Source organism: Diabrotica virgifera, chromosome 7 (genome assembly GCF_917563875.1).
Source record: "Diabrotica virgifera virgifera chromosome 7, PGI_DIABVI_V3a".
NCBI classification, from domain to species: Eukaryota; Metazoa; Arthropoda; class Insecta; order Coleoptera; family Chrysomelidae; genus Diabrotica; species Diabrotica virgifera.
Window position 1 is genome coordinate 247,504,135 of NC_065449.1, and position 18,165 is coordinate 247,522,299.

The 18,165-nt window shown below is 30.8% G+C and overlaps 2 protein-coding genes across 2 annotated transcripts in view; one reads left to right on the forward strand and one right to left on the reverse strand.

Moving 5' to 3' along the window:
* Positions 1–17,134, reverse strand: part of LOC114326064 (pre-rRNA-processing protein TSR1 homolog) — a 33,393-nt gene extending 16,259 nt beyond the window's left edge. Inside the window, exons 1-7 of the mRNA XM_028274259.2 lie at positions 16,453–17,134; positions 16,124–16,394; positions 8,237–8,423; positions 5,694–5,949; positions 4,960–5,101; positions 1,928–2,102; positions 622–1,007 (exon numbers count right to left, since the gene is read on the reverse strand). Of these exons, the coding sequence (XP_028130060.2) occupies positions 622–1,007; positions 1,928–2,102; positions 4,960–5,101; positions 5,694–5,949; positions 8,237–8,423; positions 16,124–16,394; positions 16,453–16,564 (1,529 nt within the window). The 5' untranslated portion in view covers positions 16,565–17,134. The remainder of the gene's footprint in view (positions 1–621; positions 1,008–1,927; positions 2,103–4,959; positions 5,102–5,693; positions 5,950–8,236; positions 8,424–16,123; positions 16,395–16,452) is intronic.
* Positions 17,135–17,338: 204 nt separating this feature from the next.
* The window catches only part of LOC114325220 (midasin), a 700,017-nt gene continuing 699,190 nt past the window's right edge, over positions 17,339–18,165 (forward strand). The window contains exons 1-2 of the mRNA XM_050656603.1: positions 17,339–17,596; positions 17,653–17,909. Coding sequence (XP_050512560.1) covers positions 17,519–17,596; positions 17,653–17,909 — 335 coding nt within the window. The 5' untranslated portion in view covers positions 17,339–17,518. The remainder of the gene's footprint in view (positions 17,597–17,652; positions 17,910–18,165) is intronic.

Consider the following 18,165-nt stretch of genomic DNA (forward strand, 5'->3'; position numbering starts at 1 on the left):
TGTAGCGTGTAGTCGGTTCATTGATACCATAATTAGTGTAAGAAATGGCACTGAAAAGATTTCCGACTGTCTGTTGCTTCTACAAGGAACTTGTTTAACAAGAGATAACAATAATTTATTGTTATCTCCTCAATTATTGAGGACAATATACAATAGCATTAATGGCTTTTGTGTAGGAAATATAAATCTAACGATGTCCTCCTGACTCAAGTGTTGGTAAAGTAAGACTATATTTTATCCACTAATAGTGATTTAAATAAATGTAGCAATAACTCCAAAATTATGGCATTTATGCATAGGAAACATTAAATGAAAAATAATCAGTATTTCTTAAGGACTTCCAAATACAAAAAAAATACAAGTTGTTCCATTTGGAACAAGAAAGTTCATTAGATTTCCAGAAAAAACGGAAAATCTGACAACAAGTTAAATACCACCATAATATCTGCCGCATCATAAGACCCTTACTCACTAAAAACCGATAAAAATCGTGCAAGTCGTTTCCGAGATAATTGAGACGTTCCATATATAAAACTCACCCTGTATATTGCAAAACTAACAATGTACCTTATTCTACAGCTAAAATTTGATTTAAGAAGTTTGTCATATTGACTACCATACCTGAAACTTTCTAGTCCTCTATATTTCTGGAACCTCTCTCTGGCAGGCACTTCAAAAGGTGTATCGATTTCATCCGGAAACTCCCTGTCACTTTTAGCTGCCTTCAGTTTGTCCAACTCCTGCTTTTCGGCATACAAATCCATTTCTTTATCATATTTGTCGTCATTCACAGCCACTTCCGACTCGGTTACCGAAGCAAAGTCTTTATCTTCTCCTTCGTCTCCAGAAACGTCGGATTTTTCCTCCGACATGGCGTCCATGTATTCATCGTCTGAGTCGGATTCGTCTTCATCCGAATTGTGTTCCTGAAATTCGGCATCGTCTTCAGGAATCCATGCTGCTTGGTAGTCTGACCATCCTTTGGGAACTCTCTTCACTTTTCTTAGCTAAAGAGATAATTTTTTTATATAAAAATGTTCATACTAATACCTACAATACAACAAGCTAGAAATATCAAATTGTCAAGCATTATTTTAGTATTTCCAAAATTTTATTTTCTTAAAATAACGTTGAAAGTAGGGTGACCAGACTACACAACAATATTTCAAGATGGATCTTAGAAGGCAACAATAAACTAATCTAGTTGCATTAATAGAAGAATACATACACTTTCTTGAATTGGAACTTCAAGGAAAGCCTTTCATCTAAACTAACTCCTAAGTCTTTAATGGAAGAGGCATACTTAAGAAGTTGCTCATCAATGAAATAAGTAATACCAATTATGTTTATCTTTCTGGTAAAACTGACATAACTACACTCATTAATATTTAAATAAAGACCATTCCTACTACTCCAATTGTATAAACGATCAAGGTCAGCTTGTGCAGACAATTCTAAAATCATCAACAGCTATCCAGAACTTCAAGTCATCAGGAAAAATTAAACACTAACTACTTAAAAAAACGGCTCAACATATCATAACGAATATGTTGAAACAAATAGGTACTGTATGTCCTCCCTGAAGAATACCTGAGGTAACCATTATTGACTCATAATAATTATAATCAATATAAAATCATTCAATAAAATATTTTCTTTTTATCATTTCTTTCATTTTTGCGGAAACTTAAACAAAACCAATCGTTAACTGTGTCAAAGGGGTTAACTTTGTAAATAAATTAATGGCAAAATAAAATACACTTGCCATAAAATTTCAAACTCCAATATAAAATTAGTTGTGAAAACAACTGTTTGCGTAATATAAATAGGTAACTTCTAAATGCAAAAACAGGACAAAAAAAAACAGCAAAATAGATCCAACAAACTGACAATTTAATATTAGGATCCAACATCATATTGCTCTTACCTTTTGTTGTTTATCTGCAGCCTCCATTTCTTCTTCAGTTGGCCACGTCTGCTCTGCATCCATTGGATCAGGCACATTCTCGGCATCCAGAGATTCTTGTTTCAATGGATCACTCCGTTCAAGTACACGGATCACTTGCTGCTCTTCTGATTCCATTGTGTTTGTATCTCTACTTCTAAACAAAGGTATATTGTATATTAGAAAATGTTTTCGTCTTACATACTATTAAAGATATTCATAAAGCTTGATATAACCAAAAATTGTAAAGAAAAACCATATTCAGGTAACGTTTTATGAATGATTCAAAATGGATGGGGTGACAATATAGCCTAATAAAATAAAAAAAAGTCAAAATGTAAATTCGTACAGGTTAAAACAAATTTTATATCAAAGTGTAGGTGGGTACAAAAGATATTTTCAAGAAAGTATCCAAATCATACAAGGGGATCATTGTTTAAATAATTAAAAAGGGGTCATTTTTGCAAAAAAAATACTTCACATAAGACTTACTAAATTAAATTTGACCCCCTATTTATTTAAATAGTTGTATATAAAACTTTAAAAACAAATTTGCAAAAACATATTTTTAGCGTTTTAAATAAGCACTATAAAATATATTTTTTAACAGACTAAGTTGCGCTATGTTACCAGTATTAAGAAAAAAAAATTTGGTCAAAAAATATTTAATATTTTTTGAGATATTGAATTTATTTATTAAATGTTACTTTATTTTCAATTGCAAAAACGCGGTTGTTGCCAAAGAAATATTCACCTGCTTAAGATCTCATTATTTTTATTTTTATGTATATCTTCGATAAATGTATTGATAAATTCAAATTTCAATTAAACTCCCCCCTAAAATGGCATTTGAAAATTATTCAAATTTGTTTATAATTTGTTTTTTTAATAACGTCGCGGGGATTAAGTATCTTGAAATGCCGTTTCGATAATTGGGTTCCTGGGAATTTTTTACTAATTAACAAAATTTTTTTATCGTTTTTTCTTCTTCTTTTTTTTCTCGGAGTTATATTACTACGGGCCCTTTTAGGGTTAAATTTTATTAAGAATGTCGAATCTCTGAGTTGTAGATTCTAGACCTAAAAATATTAAGATGTAACTAAAATCTCTTAAATAAAATGTGGCTACTTACTGAGTTACAGGGTGTTTTATTTAAAAATTTAAAAATTATTTTTACCAAGTACTTTAAAATTATTTGACGTATCCTTATCATACTTGGCAGAAAGTGTAGCTATTATACACCCTACTAAATTGTGATCAATAAACGTTTCCAGCTAGTGCCAGAGTCGTACGACAGGGGATAGTGAATGATTGACCCTTCCCAAATTCTTCGCCACTGAGTGAATTACTATTTTAGCGAAATTTTTCGATTCTCCAATACTTTGTATGTAAATAACTTTAAGGTATCGATAAAGTCATCAGTTTGAGAGATATTGGAAATTTAAAATGAATGAATGAATGAATCAAAATAACTATGCCATTTCATTTTTAACGTCCAATATCTCGAAAACTAATGACTTAATCGTTACCAGTAAAGAGTATATTATTTACATAGAGTGTATTAGAGAATCGAAAAATTTCGCTAAAATAGTAAATCCCTCAGTGGCGTAGAATTTGGGAAGGGTCGACCATTAACTATCCCCTGTCGTACGCCTCTGGTAGTAGCTAGAAACTTTTGTTTATCACAATTTAGTAGACTGTATAGTACCCACACTTTCTGCTAAGTATGATAAGGATACGTCAAATAGTTTGAAAATACTTGGTAAAAATAATTTTTAAATTTTTAAATAAAACACCCTGTAACTCAGTAAGTAGCCACATTTTATTTAAGTGATTTTAGACCAATCTTAATATTTTTAGGTCTAGAATCTACAACTTAGAGATTCGACATTCTTAATGAAATTTAACCCTAAAAGGGCCCGTAGTAACATAACTTCAAGAAAAAAAAAAAAAAGAAGAGGAAAAAAAGACAAAAAAATTTGTTAATTAGTGAAAAATTTCCAGGAATTCAATTATCGAAACGGTATTTCAAAATGTTTAATCCCCGCGACGTTATTAAAAAAACAAATTATAAACAAATTTGAATAATTTTCAAATGCCATTTTAGGGGGAAGTTTAATTGAAATTTGAATTTATCAATACATTTATCGAAAACATACAAAAAAATAAAAATAATAAGATTTAATACAGGTGAATATTTCTTTGGCAACAACCGCGTTTTTTCAATTGAAAATAGAGTAACATTTAATAAACAAATTCAATATCTCAAAAAATATTAAATGTTTTTAGACCAATTTTTTTTTTCTTAATACTAATAACATAGCGCAACTTCTCCTGTAAAATAAGATATTTTATATTGCTTATTTAAAACGCTAAAAATAATTTTTTGCAAATTTGTTTTTAAAGTTTTATGTATAATTATTTAAATAAATAGGGGTCAAATTTAATTTAGTAAGTCTTATGTGAAAGATTTTCTCTTCAACTTTGCAGAAAAAAATCCCATAGACCTTCATTAGTAATTGAATGACCTCAGCAGTTAAAAAAGTAAGTTTTTTGCAAAAATGACCCCTTTTTAATTATTTAAACAATGATCCCCTTGTATGATTTGGATACTTTTTTGAAAATATCTTTTGTACCCAACTAAACTTTGATATAAAATTTGTTTCAACCTGTACGAATTTACATTTTGATTTACATGTAGTGTAATTTTATTTTACTAGACCAATATTGATTTTGTAATAGATTATCACCTATCATCTATCTTATCAGTCAATTTGTTCTTAACATTGCTCTAGCTGTCATAGTTTATATTGTTGAGTTAATGGGTTTAAAAGTTGTAAGGAATAATATAAAACGAATCAAATGTCAACTTCTCCTGCTCATGTGGTTATTTCATTTATCCAATACAGCCTACTAAACCAACATGGCACTGTACACAGAGATTGCCGAGATAAGCAATGTATTGACCAACGCTGCTGATGAAAAATTCGATAAATAAATGTTTTTTAACTTACTTCTTTTCATGTTTAAAAGGATCGTTTGGAGCATCAATCTGAGACATCTGGAAATCTCCTAATCCGGGAATATGAACCAGCTGATTTACAGATAGTGCAGTACCTCTTAGATAACCACTAATTTTTAAAGTTCCTAGAGTCCCTGAAAATGAAAGATACATAGCATGAAGTAGATTCTCTTTAATATATTATCTGTCGTTATCAAATGACTAAAAATGATCTAGGCTTATTTGTATTGAGTTAAATTATGGCTTTTAATTTAATACTGAACTTAAAATGGCCTCTGGGTCTAAATAGTATAAGTGCACATCAATTATTGTACCTATTGCAGTTAGATAATATTTTCAGCAATACGGGTCCAGACTTCCAATAAAAAATTAGAGCAACTGTACAGTTGAGTCCGCGAATCTTTACCCGTGCGTCATAATTTAAAGCATACGAAATAAATCGATGATAAGTCGGAAATTGAAATTTACTAAACGCAACAGCAAGTGACAGTAAGTGACTTGCTGTTGCGTTTAGTAAATTTCAATGTCTGACTTATCATCAACTTATTTCGTATGCTTTAAATGATGACGCACGGGTAAATAGTCGCGGACCCAACTGTATGCAATATTGTGTAGTAAAGGAATTAATAAGAATATAATAAAGAAAATATCGCTGGATACTACATAACAAAAAAAAATTTCATAAATATCATGGAAGAATATGTATTTTATAACAATAATGAATACCTTCCGCATCTGGAACATACTCAATTCTCTCACTAAAAATATGTGGTCTTCGGTCTCTATACAATACCGATTTTCTTTTTTGACTTCCAATTTTCCGTAAAACATTGACTCCATCCACGTATTTATCCATCACTAAAACTTTCTCGTCAGGCAACCATTTGTTTACTAATTTTTGAATTTGTTGTTTGTGGTCATTCCTCCTCTTTGGTACAATGCTCTCTAGATCAGTAATAACAACTAGAGGAGTTGGCAAACCCTAAAAATATGTTTAAACATAGTTTATACTGTTTTTAACTGCATATCTATTGATGTTTTTCATTTTAAAAAACAACATACACTACATTATTTAAAGCAGCTACTCGCTACAAGCTTTTGTATAGTCCTTAAGTCTATAATAATATACCCTATTCCACGAATATAAGCCTGTGTTGGATTATTTCGACAACGAATATTTTATTGTGCAAAATATGAAGAACGAAAATAAATTGCAAATTACATTGCTGTTTAATGGAATAAATTATTAGAGCCATTTACTTTCGTACTTCTTATGTTGCACACTGAAATATTCGTTGTCGCGATAATCCAAAACAGGCGTATGTTGGTGGAATGAACCATATAAGTACAAAGTGATAAATTCTTAATGGAATTAGCCTATTGGTCAAATAAATCTGTCTTAACACTACAGAAATTTATTATTCTAAATGGGAAATAAGCCACAATTTAACTTAAAAATTGTCCAACTCGGACGTGGTTATAAAAATACAAAATATTACTAAATTAAACAAAAATGTTGTTAAATGATGAAAGGGTTGCCAATGCTAGTCCATTATACCACTGGATAAGGAAATGTGTCAATACTCGCAATCTTATAGTTTGTATGTTATTTATTAATTGTTACAATGGGGCAACCGGTTTCGAAGCTTACATTTTATGCTTCATCTTCAGGCCCAGTACATATAGTCTTCACATATACAAACTACTAGCTAAAATTAACAAAAAGACAAAATGTACATACATATAAATCATAAAAACAACTTATGTCTAGGTTGTGACTAAAAACTTACAATAAAGCAAACCAACTGTGGAGTATTGAACTTTGTTTTCCATAGAGTGTATATTGGGACTTTCCGCTATTGGGAGTGACCAGTCTGATGGAAATTGCTTGGTATATAATTTAATATATACTACCATCAATCCTTAAGTGTTGTTGCTTAGTAAAAAAATTCTACTAATAATTTAATTTAATCTGACTCATTCACATCGGCAATTCAGACACATATTAAATATTTTAAAGTAGAAGACTTTAAAATGATATTGCCAATATTTATGAGTTGCGTTCCTGGGACGACTTTATTGAAAGATAGTTCATTCGATTACATGAAATCAACTTTAACTCAAGAATATCCGTCATACATATAAATTCAGAGTTTGGTGTTAGTTTTGAGAGTAAACTGAATGTAAGACCAAATACTTATAATGTCAGGATAGTATCATGAGGTTTTTTCCTGGTTTTTCTTTGTGATTTACTATGGAATCACTAATGCAAGAATTTTACTATCACCATTGCATGTAGTTGTCTTTTTAAAGGCAAATCACATGCTATGACTTTTTTGTGATGGACATTCTTGAGTTAAAGTTGATTTCATGTAATCAAATGAACTATCTTTCAATAAAGTTGTTCCAGGAATGCAACTCTTCAATATCGACAATATCATTTTAAAGTCTTCTACTTTAAAATATATAATATATGTCTGAATTGCTGATGTGAATGAGTCAGATTAAATAATTAAGTTATTAGAAGAATTTTACTACTTCAGCAACATTTTTATTTAATTTAGTAATATTTTGTATTTTGATAACGACGTTTGAGTTAGAAGTCGAAACGTCAATAAAATAATTTTTTAAGTTAAATTGTGGCTTATTTCCCATTTAAAATAATAAATTACATAAATGCCACAAAGTAATAGTTTCAGAATAATATTGACTACAGAACTTTATTAGAATATTCGCCTGTGCAGAATTAACTTTCGGTAGAATATTAAAAATATTAAATTCATAGATAAAGCCAAATGTTGCCTTCCGCACAGACAGAGAAATAATGATTTCAAATAATGTGTCAATTTGAAGAAAAAAAAAACTATTTATTTTGGAATTTATTGTGTGAATGTTATGGTATATATAAGGTTCTACATTTTTTTGGCTTAATCAATGCAGTGTTAAAATATGCAAAAATTCTATAAAGAAATGATTGAATTTCAGTTTGACATCCAAGAAAAGTAAAAAAAAAATAAAATTAAGTGTTATTTTTATTCAAATGATACTAACATCTGTGACAAATACTTAGTTAAAATTTCAAAAAGATCTGTCAAATAGTTTTTGAGAAATTGTGGTCTCTGTATATAAAAAAGAGACTCAAACACATTTTTCTCAAAATCACTTTTATTGACATTAAAAATTGACACATAATAAAGGTCCCTTAAACATAATCTAAAAGTTATGTTGAAAATAATTTTGTATTCTTAGGTCAATATATTTGGAATTACCTGTGCAAATGAAGACGATAATATAGAATTTCCCCAATTATCAATAACAACTTCACTGTCCTCAATTCCTGTTGCAGCTGATATCAAAAAGAGTACAGTATCTGCTACTTTTAAGGTATCTAATATAGCAAAATCATGATCTCTATCAGGAACAACAAATTCAAACCTCTGTTTAAATCTTGGTACACTAAAAAAACAATTTTTAATATAATGACCAAATAAAAGTAAATCATGAAATATCAGACATTTTCTTAGTACTTAAATGAAGGAGTAAGACAAAGTGACCCACTTTCATTTCTATTTAGTCTCATCCTGAATAACGTAATGCACTAAGCCAATATAAATAGAAAATGAATTATATATCACAAAAAGCATCAATGCCTAGCGTTGCCTGATGATATAGCAATGGTAGCGAGAATTAAATAGGAATTTATACAGATAACTAAAGAATTAGAAAAAAGAGCCATAAAAAAGGATTATACATTAATTTGACAAAAAATACATGGAATGCATAGACCAAGAATATGTAAGAGGAAAGTACTTACATATTTATAATGGTGCAAAGAAATGATAAGACATATCTGGACCTTGGAGGTAAACTACAATATGTCATTTCGAGCAACTGTGTTAAGCGTGTTTGCAAAAAAGTTTAGAGCACTTAGAATGTTATAAATATTTGATATATTCCATAATTTTTTGGAAAACAATATAACCATATTTTAATGATAATATATAACCAATTTGTATAATCCAAAGAATAAAATAAGTGAATTAAAAGAACTTAACGACGTTCTACACCTTTGTTGCGGGGTATGCCTCTCAGAGGAAAGGGGGGAAACTTACATGCAAGCGAAAGTTGGTAACAATGCATTTATAGCAGAATACTCAAATTCGGGGATTCGGTCGCTGACCAGCGAATAGAACACACGTGTTTAGCTCGTATCTTAACTCGATTCTCGGGCAGATATAGCAATAAAACAATTGTGTTAAACAAAAGTGAAGTGTAACTATAAACCAATATATGTAGGTACATAAATAAACAACCTAATTAGTTAACTAATTATACAGTGAAAAAATCGGAAAAAAGTAATTCCAACGATAAGGAATTAAATTCTTGTGTAAAGTGATAAAAACTTGTGTGATATCGAATATAAACAAAGCAGGTTTTGCAGTAGGTGGAAACAAAACAATATTGTGAATGGTGTATTTCTACAGGAAAATAAAGCATATTAATAAACAGAATCAGCTGTAAGTAGAAAACTTTATTATAATATAATTAATTTTATTATAAACAGATAACCAGGGCCGGATTTTGATTTTGATTTTACCTAGGAATAAAAGTGCTGGAAAATTAGTAACGGCTAGCGCGGGTGCGGGTGGGAATTTGAACTGTGAGTAGAGTTCTCCACGAAACTTCACCCGTGACGCATTGACTAATAACTCTAGCACGAAAAATAACTAGGAATTAAGAACAATGAGTTCAGATAGCGAATTAGATGATGAAATGAAAAGGAGAAGGGAAGAGGAGGAACATCCCAGCAAAAAATCAAAAATAACAGCTAGAACATCACAAAAAACAGATGAAGATAACATAAGTGGAATGGAACAAATGATGAAAATGATGAGGGAATTAGCAATGGATATAAAAGACATAAAAAAAGAACAATATAGATCTGGAGACGAAATCACACAACTAAAGAATGAAATTAAAGAACTGAAAGATCAACAAAGCGGCTACAAAGATGAAATAAAAAAGCTGCGAGAAACAAACGAAAAAGCTATAAATCAAATAGGTCAATTAGAAAAAGAAATTAGTATAGCAAATGAAAAAATAGAGAAATTGGAAAGAGAAAGAAAGAGAAAAAATGTAATAATACAAGGAATAAAAATTGATACAAATGATCAGAAAGTTTTACGAGGGGCTATGGAGAATTTTATGGAAAAAGAGCTACAAGTTTCAGTAGATGTAAATGGAGCAAGGAAAATAGGAGAAAATACTGTCATAGTGGAACTCAACAGCGTGAAAAACAAAATAGAAGTAATGAAAAATAAAAGTAAATTAAAAACCAAAAAGGACGAAAGAATCTATATTAATGATGATATGTCAAAAGAAGAAAGAATTATTCAGAAAGAAATTAGAAGCAAGGCTATGGTAGAGAGGCATAATGGAAAAAATGTAAAAATAGGATACCAGAAGCTAATCATTAATGGTGAAATATGGACATGGAATAACAGCCAACAACAACTCATAAAAGAGAAAAATATACAACCAAAAAACTAGCAATACAACGAAAGCAGACTGAAATAACGGAGACGACATGGCAAAGTACAGGTACACGAAATAGACAAAATGTACAGATTATTAATGAAAAGCAGCCCATAAAAGAACATATATTAGTAGGAACATGGAATGTAAGAGGAACATACGAAGAAGGAAAACTGAAACACCTAGTAGATGAATGTAAAAAATATAAATTCGAAATAGTAGCACTACAAGAAACGAAACAACTAGGCCAAAACTCAATGGAAATAAATGACTATTTATTTTTCAATAGCGGAGGCGAAAATAGAATGTTAGGCACAGGATTTGTAGTAAACAAAAAGCTGAAAGATCTAATCGTTGACTTTAAACCAATTTCAGAGAGAATATGCATACTAAGAATAAGAGGAAAATACCAAAAAATAACATTTATAAACATACATGCACCGACTGAAGAGAAAAACATAGAGATAAAGGAAGACTTCTACAGTCAAATAGATACAGTATTCGAAAATATTCCCAAATACGATATAAAAATAGTACTAGGTGATGCTAATGCCAAAATAGGAAAAGAAGAAATATACACACCCACCATAGGAAAATATAGTCTGCATGAAACAACGAATGAAAATGGTCACCTCTTAATAGATTTTGCAAAAGAAAAAAACATGATCGTTATGAGCACGTACTTTCAACACAAAAGAATATATCAAGGAACATGGAGATCACCAGATGGAAAAACCATAAATCAAATAGATCATGTGCTCATCGAAAAAGACATGGAAAAATGTATAAAGAACATAAGAACATATAGAGGACCGGATGCAGACACAGATCACTTTATAGTCGGAATACAACTTAAACAGGTTATACCAGTTCTTAGAAATCAACAGAAAAAAAGGTACAAAGTAACTAAACCTATTAGACTACTGTCAGAAGAAGAACAAAGTAAATATGAAAGACTAGTCACTAGAGAACTGGAAAATATTGCAAAAAATGAAAACATCGAACAAAAATGGACGCAAATAAAAGTATGTATGACCAAAGCAGCGCAAGTCAGTAATAGAAATATAAAAGATGGATTCAAAGAATGGTTTGATGAAGAATGTAAAATAGAACTGGATGAAAGAAATAAGTTAAGACTCAAAATGATGCAAGTGAAAACACCAGAGATGGAGATACAATACAACGAACAAAGAAAACGAACTAAAAGAATCATAAGAGCAAAGAAAAGAAAGTACAACGAAGATAAATTGAAATGCATAGAAGAAAACTATAAAAATGGAGAAGTCAGGAACTTATATCAAGGAGTAAAAAATGAGAAAAAGGGGTTCCAAAGAAAACCTGTACACTACAAAAGCAAAAATGGAAGGAATTTAGTAAGCGACGAAGAAATACTGAGCAGATGGAGAGAATACTTCGAAGAGCTTCTAAATGAAATTCCCACAACAGAATATGCAGAAGAAGAAGAAGAAGGACCGAATGAAAATATTGATCAAGAAGAAATACAGGAAAGACCGCCTAATGAAAAAGAAATAAAAGAAATAATAGAAAAACTAAAGAAAAACAAGAGCCCAGGTAAGGATGAAATAACAGCTGAAATGTTTAAATATGGAGGACCAGTACTAATTAAGCATTTGGAAAAGCTGATAAAAGAAATTTGGGAACAAGAACACATACCAAAAGAATGGACTGAAGCCACACTGTGTCCAATTCACAAAAAAGGCGACAAAAGTTTATGCCATAATTACAGGGGAGTAGCCCTACTAAACGTTGCATATAAAATACTTGCAGTACATATAAAAGACAAGATAACACAAAAGATAGATAATGACATAGGAGAATATCAATGTGGATTCAGAAGAGGACGCAGCACGGTGGATCAAATTTTCCTGCTGCGTGAGATACAAGCGGAAAGCTACGAATACGGAAAATCTACAATGGCCCTATTCATTGACTTTAAACAAGCTTTTGACAGAGTTAAACGAAAAGAAATATACAAAGCACTATGTGAAATTGGAATTAGTAAAAAATTAATAAAGATGGTAAAAGTTACACTCAGAGAAACAGAGAACAGGGTTAAAATAAATGGAAAGGAAACAGATAAGTTTAGGGTCGGTGAAGGGGTACGACAAGGAGACCCACTGTCATCACTGTTGTTTAGTATCCTTCTTGAAATAGTCATCAGAGAAGCCGAAATTAACAGGACAGGACTTGTATACCAACGAAAACACCAATGCTTGGCATTCGCTGATGACATAGTAATGATAGCCAGAAGCAAACAAGAATTAAAAGAAATACTAAAAAGACTAGAGGCGATAGGAAGAAAGAAAGGGATATACATAAACGAAGAAAAGACTAAATATATGGAATGGACAGAACGAGAATACACACAAGGACAATACCTGACAATAAACACAGAGGCAAAAATATATAAATTCGAGGAAGTAGAGAGATTCCAATATCTAGGAGCGACATTCACTAGGAGACCAAATATAAAAGAAGAAATCCAAGCGAGAATTATGGCTGGCAATCGTTGTATCTTTGCTCTAAACAACTTATTGAGAAATAAGAACATATCTAGAGGGGCTAAGATAAGAATATACAAGACAGTGATAAGACCTATAGTCTTGTATGCCAGTGAAACATGGACGATGAACAAATCCGAGCAAGTCATGCTTAAAGTATGGGAAAGAAAAGTCCTAAGAAAAATATTTGGCGGAAAGATATGGAATGGAATGTGGATAAGAAGACCAAATGTAGAATTGGAGAGGATGTATGGTGAACCAAACATAGTAGGGATCGTAAAATCACAAAGACTGAGATGGTTGGGACATATCCAAAGGATGCCAAACACGAGACTTCCCAAAAAAATACTAACGGGAGGAATAGGAGGAAAGAAGAAGAAAGGTAGACCGAAAACCAGATGGAAGAAAGATGTTGAAAAAGACATAGAAGAACTGAAAATCACAAATTGGAAAAATAAAGCAGCAAATAGGAGAGATTGGAAAGGAATAGTAAACCAAGCCATGGGCCTTCTAGGCCTGGAGAGCTAAACTATATAACTAAAGAATTAGAAAAAAGAGCCATAAAAAAGGATTATACATTAATTTGACAAAAAAATACATGGAATGCATAGACCAAGAATATGTAAGAGGAAAGTACTTACATATTTAATGGTGCAAAGAAATGATAAGACATATCTGGACCTTGGAGGTAAACTACAATATGTCATTTCGAGCAACTGTGTTAAGCGTGTTTGCAAAAAAGTTTAGAGCACTTAGAATGTTATAAATATTTGATATATTCCATAATTTTTTGGAAAACAATATAACCATATTTTAATGATAATATATAACCAATTTGTATAATCCAAAGAATAAAATAAGTGAATTAAAAGAACTTAACGACGTTCTACACCTTTGTTGCGGGGTATGCCTCTCAGAGGAAAGGGGGGAAACTTATATGCAAGCGAAAGTTGGTAACAATGCATTTATAGCAGAATACTCAAATCATATGTTTCAGTATTGAATACTTTATAAAAATAAATTACAATAAATTAGGGAAATTACGGAATAAATTACGGAATTAATTAAAATAAATAAATTAAAAATAAATGGTACAGTAAACAATCCTCATTTTTTAATATGTTATTCCTTACAAAAAAACTTTTAATTTAAGCACAAATAATTAAAAATCGTAAAGTCAAAAGTTATTAATTTTTTAAGAATTCCCATAAGAGCTCATGTTAAAACTTAACCTTGACCCTTAATAGTAATTAAATGGTACGCTAAAACAATTTTTAAAAAATCCAGTCTTAGTTTTTTGAAGTAAATTATAACATAGGTACTAAAATTTCATGCAAATCCTTAATTCTTTGCTGAAGGTGTAGAACGTCGTTAATCAAAATAACACCATGCCGACATAATGTAGTTTACCTCCAAGGTCCCGACATAGATTTAAGGAAGTTTAGAGGTCCGAATATCTAGGAACAATTACAGCATGAAAACCAAATATACAGAAGACTAAATCCAAACTGGACTAATGAAAGCGAACAAGTATGTTTAAGCATTACCTAAATAGGTTACTAAGAAATAAATGCATATCAAAATATGCCAAATTAAAATAATACTTATCGATGGCTTAGTGTGAAAACCTCGTATCTCATTAAATTACAATTTTACAGGAGAGGCAAAAAACTGATTTTCTGCATAATATAAACTATTAAACAAAAATTACGTTACATTTTTTTAATTCGAGCACATTGAGACAAATATCTGATATTGGCATAGAGCTAAAAGTGTTAAATGTTGCTATTAAATCGGAAATACAAATATTAACTATGAAAAACACGTAAATATCCTTGCAGTATATAGAGCCTTTGCCCAAGTAACTATGATAACCTAGTATATCTTGATATACGTGTTTTTCATCTCAAATGAGATTGTGTTTATTATTATTTATGAGGTTTTCTTTTTTCATAGCTTATTGCACACCTCCAAATACTAGGTCGATACAACACAAATCTTTTGATTTAAGGTTCATAAAATGTTGCTATATGCCGGACTACCTTTTGTTGTTCACAAAAAACATTTCTGCAAGTCGAATCTCTCAAACAAACACTCCAATTTAAGTACCAAATTCTTGGTTATAAATATACTTGGTATTCACACTAAATCAAGAGAGCAATTGAATGGTGGGCTACAACAACATTGTAAGCGACAGATTGGGTCAAAATGAGGTTTTAATGCAATATTATTGTATATCCAATGACCAATACGAGCATCTTTCAATTAGGCTAAAAACATTTTACCTTCCCCGAGTTTTTCGTACCGCAATATTGGTATCCGTATTGTCATAAATGACTTGTCAATAAGTTTTTTCCATCTCCTGCATAATCTTAATTCTGTCGCTTACAACATTGTTGTAGCCCACCATTCAATTGATATACGTGGTTTCTTTTTTCGGCTGTAGAAAATAGTCTAGTCTAGTGTATTTGGAATTTTTCTAACAGTTGTAAATCGTGAGATACAAGGTTTTTTATTCTAAAACCACCAAAATGTCCTTTTCGAAAAAAAAAATGAGATACGAGGTTTTCACACTAAGCCATTGTTATATAGAACAATCATGAGGCCTATAGTAACAAGCATCAGAGAAGTGGACATTAAATAAAAAGCCACAAAAAATGATGCCAATATGGGAGCAAAAAGTACTAAGGAAAATAATTGGAGGAGAAATGGAGAACAGTGTTTGTATCAGAAGGACAAACGAAGATCATAGAGAGTTATTTGGGGAAACGAGCATACTAGAAGTAATAAAAACCCAATTACTAAGATGGCTAGGAGAAATATAGAAGATGCCAGATAGTGGAAAGTGGACTACTGAAAATACTACTGTCAAGTACAGTTGGAGGATGTCAGAGAATAGTCCACCTATTGAACAAGATGATGACCTAGGACAAGCTGAAAAATGGACATAAAAGATGATCTAAAAAGACTCCATGTGACAAATTGGAGAATGAATGTAATCGACAAGAATGGATGGAGGAGAGTGGTTAATGAAGCCATGGGCCTACTAGGCTTGACATGCTAATTATTATTGTATGACCAAATAGTTTTGTAACATACCTTAAATGGGTGGCTCCTGTTGAAGATTTGGATATTATCGCTTCTTCATCGCATTGACAAAGTAACGTTAATGCCGTATTAGGGTCTATATCTTTATTTAATGGTACAACGCATACTAAAAAAGGGGCAAAATCCAGACCTCCAAGAGATCGTTTTTTAGACAGAACTTCATCTCTCTTGTTTTGTCTAATTTGTACCGCCTGATTCCGCCTTTCGCCTCTATTTAGTTCTCTTTTATTACGTTTAGACAGGTTTTTAACTGAAACCTTTCCTGAAAATAATGAATAAATTAATAACATTTGGACAATATTGACATAACCTTAAATTACCTTTTGTTGATACGCTTATCGATCCTTTTGAGCGGTGTCTTCCATGTTTATGTTCTTTATTGGTCTGCTTGTAAGCACCAGGTCTATGAGCTATTCCTTTTTCAAGGGCCATTCTTATTATTTCGTAAAAATTATAATTATTGTACAAAGCACATGGTAAACATCACCAATCAATAAAGTCAAATTTATTAATTACTTTACCCATACCCAGTGTTGCCAAGTTAGTAAGATACTTTTTATAAGAGTATCATAAAAATAATTTTGCAGATTCCAAATTTAGATTTTTCTTTAAATTAAATTGTCTTCACTACTAGAGGTAAAGAAGCTCATACGCTAGTAAATATTATAAATGTTCATAAGAATTATAAAAATTCATAAGAAAATCAAAAGAGTAAACAATTCAACATACAACGAAACTATAAAGAATAAAAATATGTTTTGATCCCTGGGCAAAAAACTAATCTCTCCAAAAATATGTACAATACATGTGATTGAAGAAGAAACTGAATAATGTATTTTACAGAAAAGAATGGCCGAAGATACAACCATAATAAAAATAGATTATTTCACAACCTTTTCATCTTCAGTTCAGTTTTCCAAAACTCAAATGACTTATTTTAAAGTAATATTGTGGATTATTCCCAATAAAAATGGTATATTTCATCTCAAAAATAGGCTCAAATTTTATAATATAGTGAGCTTCTTTATCTACCTCTATGTATTAATGTGTAATAAGAAATAATAATTTAAAATTATTAAATCTTTGTAATATTACTAGATCTGTCAACATTGGTAAAAACTAGTTTGACATCTTGTCAAGTCTGATTCAGGCTACCCAATATGAGTTGATAAAAGTTTCCAAATATTACTAATCCTTCTTATGCCGGGATTTAATTTTCGTTGTATAAAATGTTGGTGTGAATGAATACTAGACTTGCGCAATTCAAAACATGTGTTTATCACCGGTTGTTTTGCAAGGACGGCACGCATTTTTTGTCATTCAAAACACGTGTTTTTAACCAAAAGATATTTACTAAGAAATTACAGAAATTGTTATGCTACAAAAATGGGCATTGACAGTGATTTAAACCAGTGTATAAAGAACTTTTTGGCTATCAATGACGAGTTCTCCAGTGTGTCAAAGGTAAATAATTTTAAATTATAAATGCCTACTTGATTTTTAAATTCTCTTGCTTTTAGTTAATAAACAGCAAAGTAAAATCAAAGACAAACGATGAAAACGAAAAGAATAGACGTCTCTTTTATTATTTGGCACAAGAAATGTTTTTGAATCCAGCCAACTTTGATGAAATTTTTGCTAATTTTTCCAAGCATCTACCACATTTGCTTCAAGTTGCTTTGTTTTCAAGTAAAAAAGAATCTAATGAACATACCCAACATATTTTGAAGACTATATTATTGGGTAGGATTGTTGTCAAAAGGAAAGATCTCCAAGGGTAAGAATTATTGACTAATTAAAATGACAATATTGTGTAATCCTGTTTTTCATTAATTTTTACAAAACAGTAACAATTATGAGTCCTAACAACTACATGTTGAATGGAACAATCAGTTATTCGTTTACGAATAAACTGCTGATTTAAAAAAATCTTTTATTGTAATTCTTTTTAACATGTTGACGGACAGTGCGTCAAATGAATAAGCAAGTGTTGGGACACTATATGTATTTTGCAAAGTAGAATAGGGAAATTG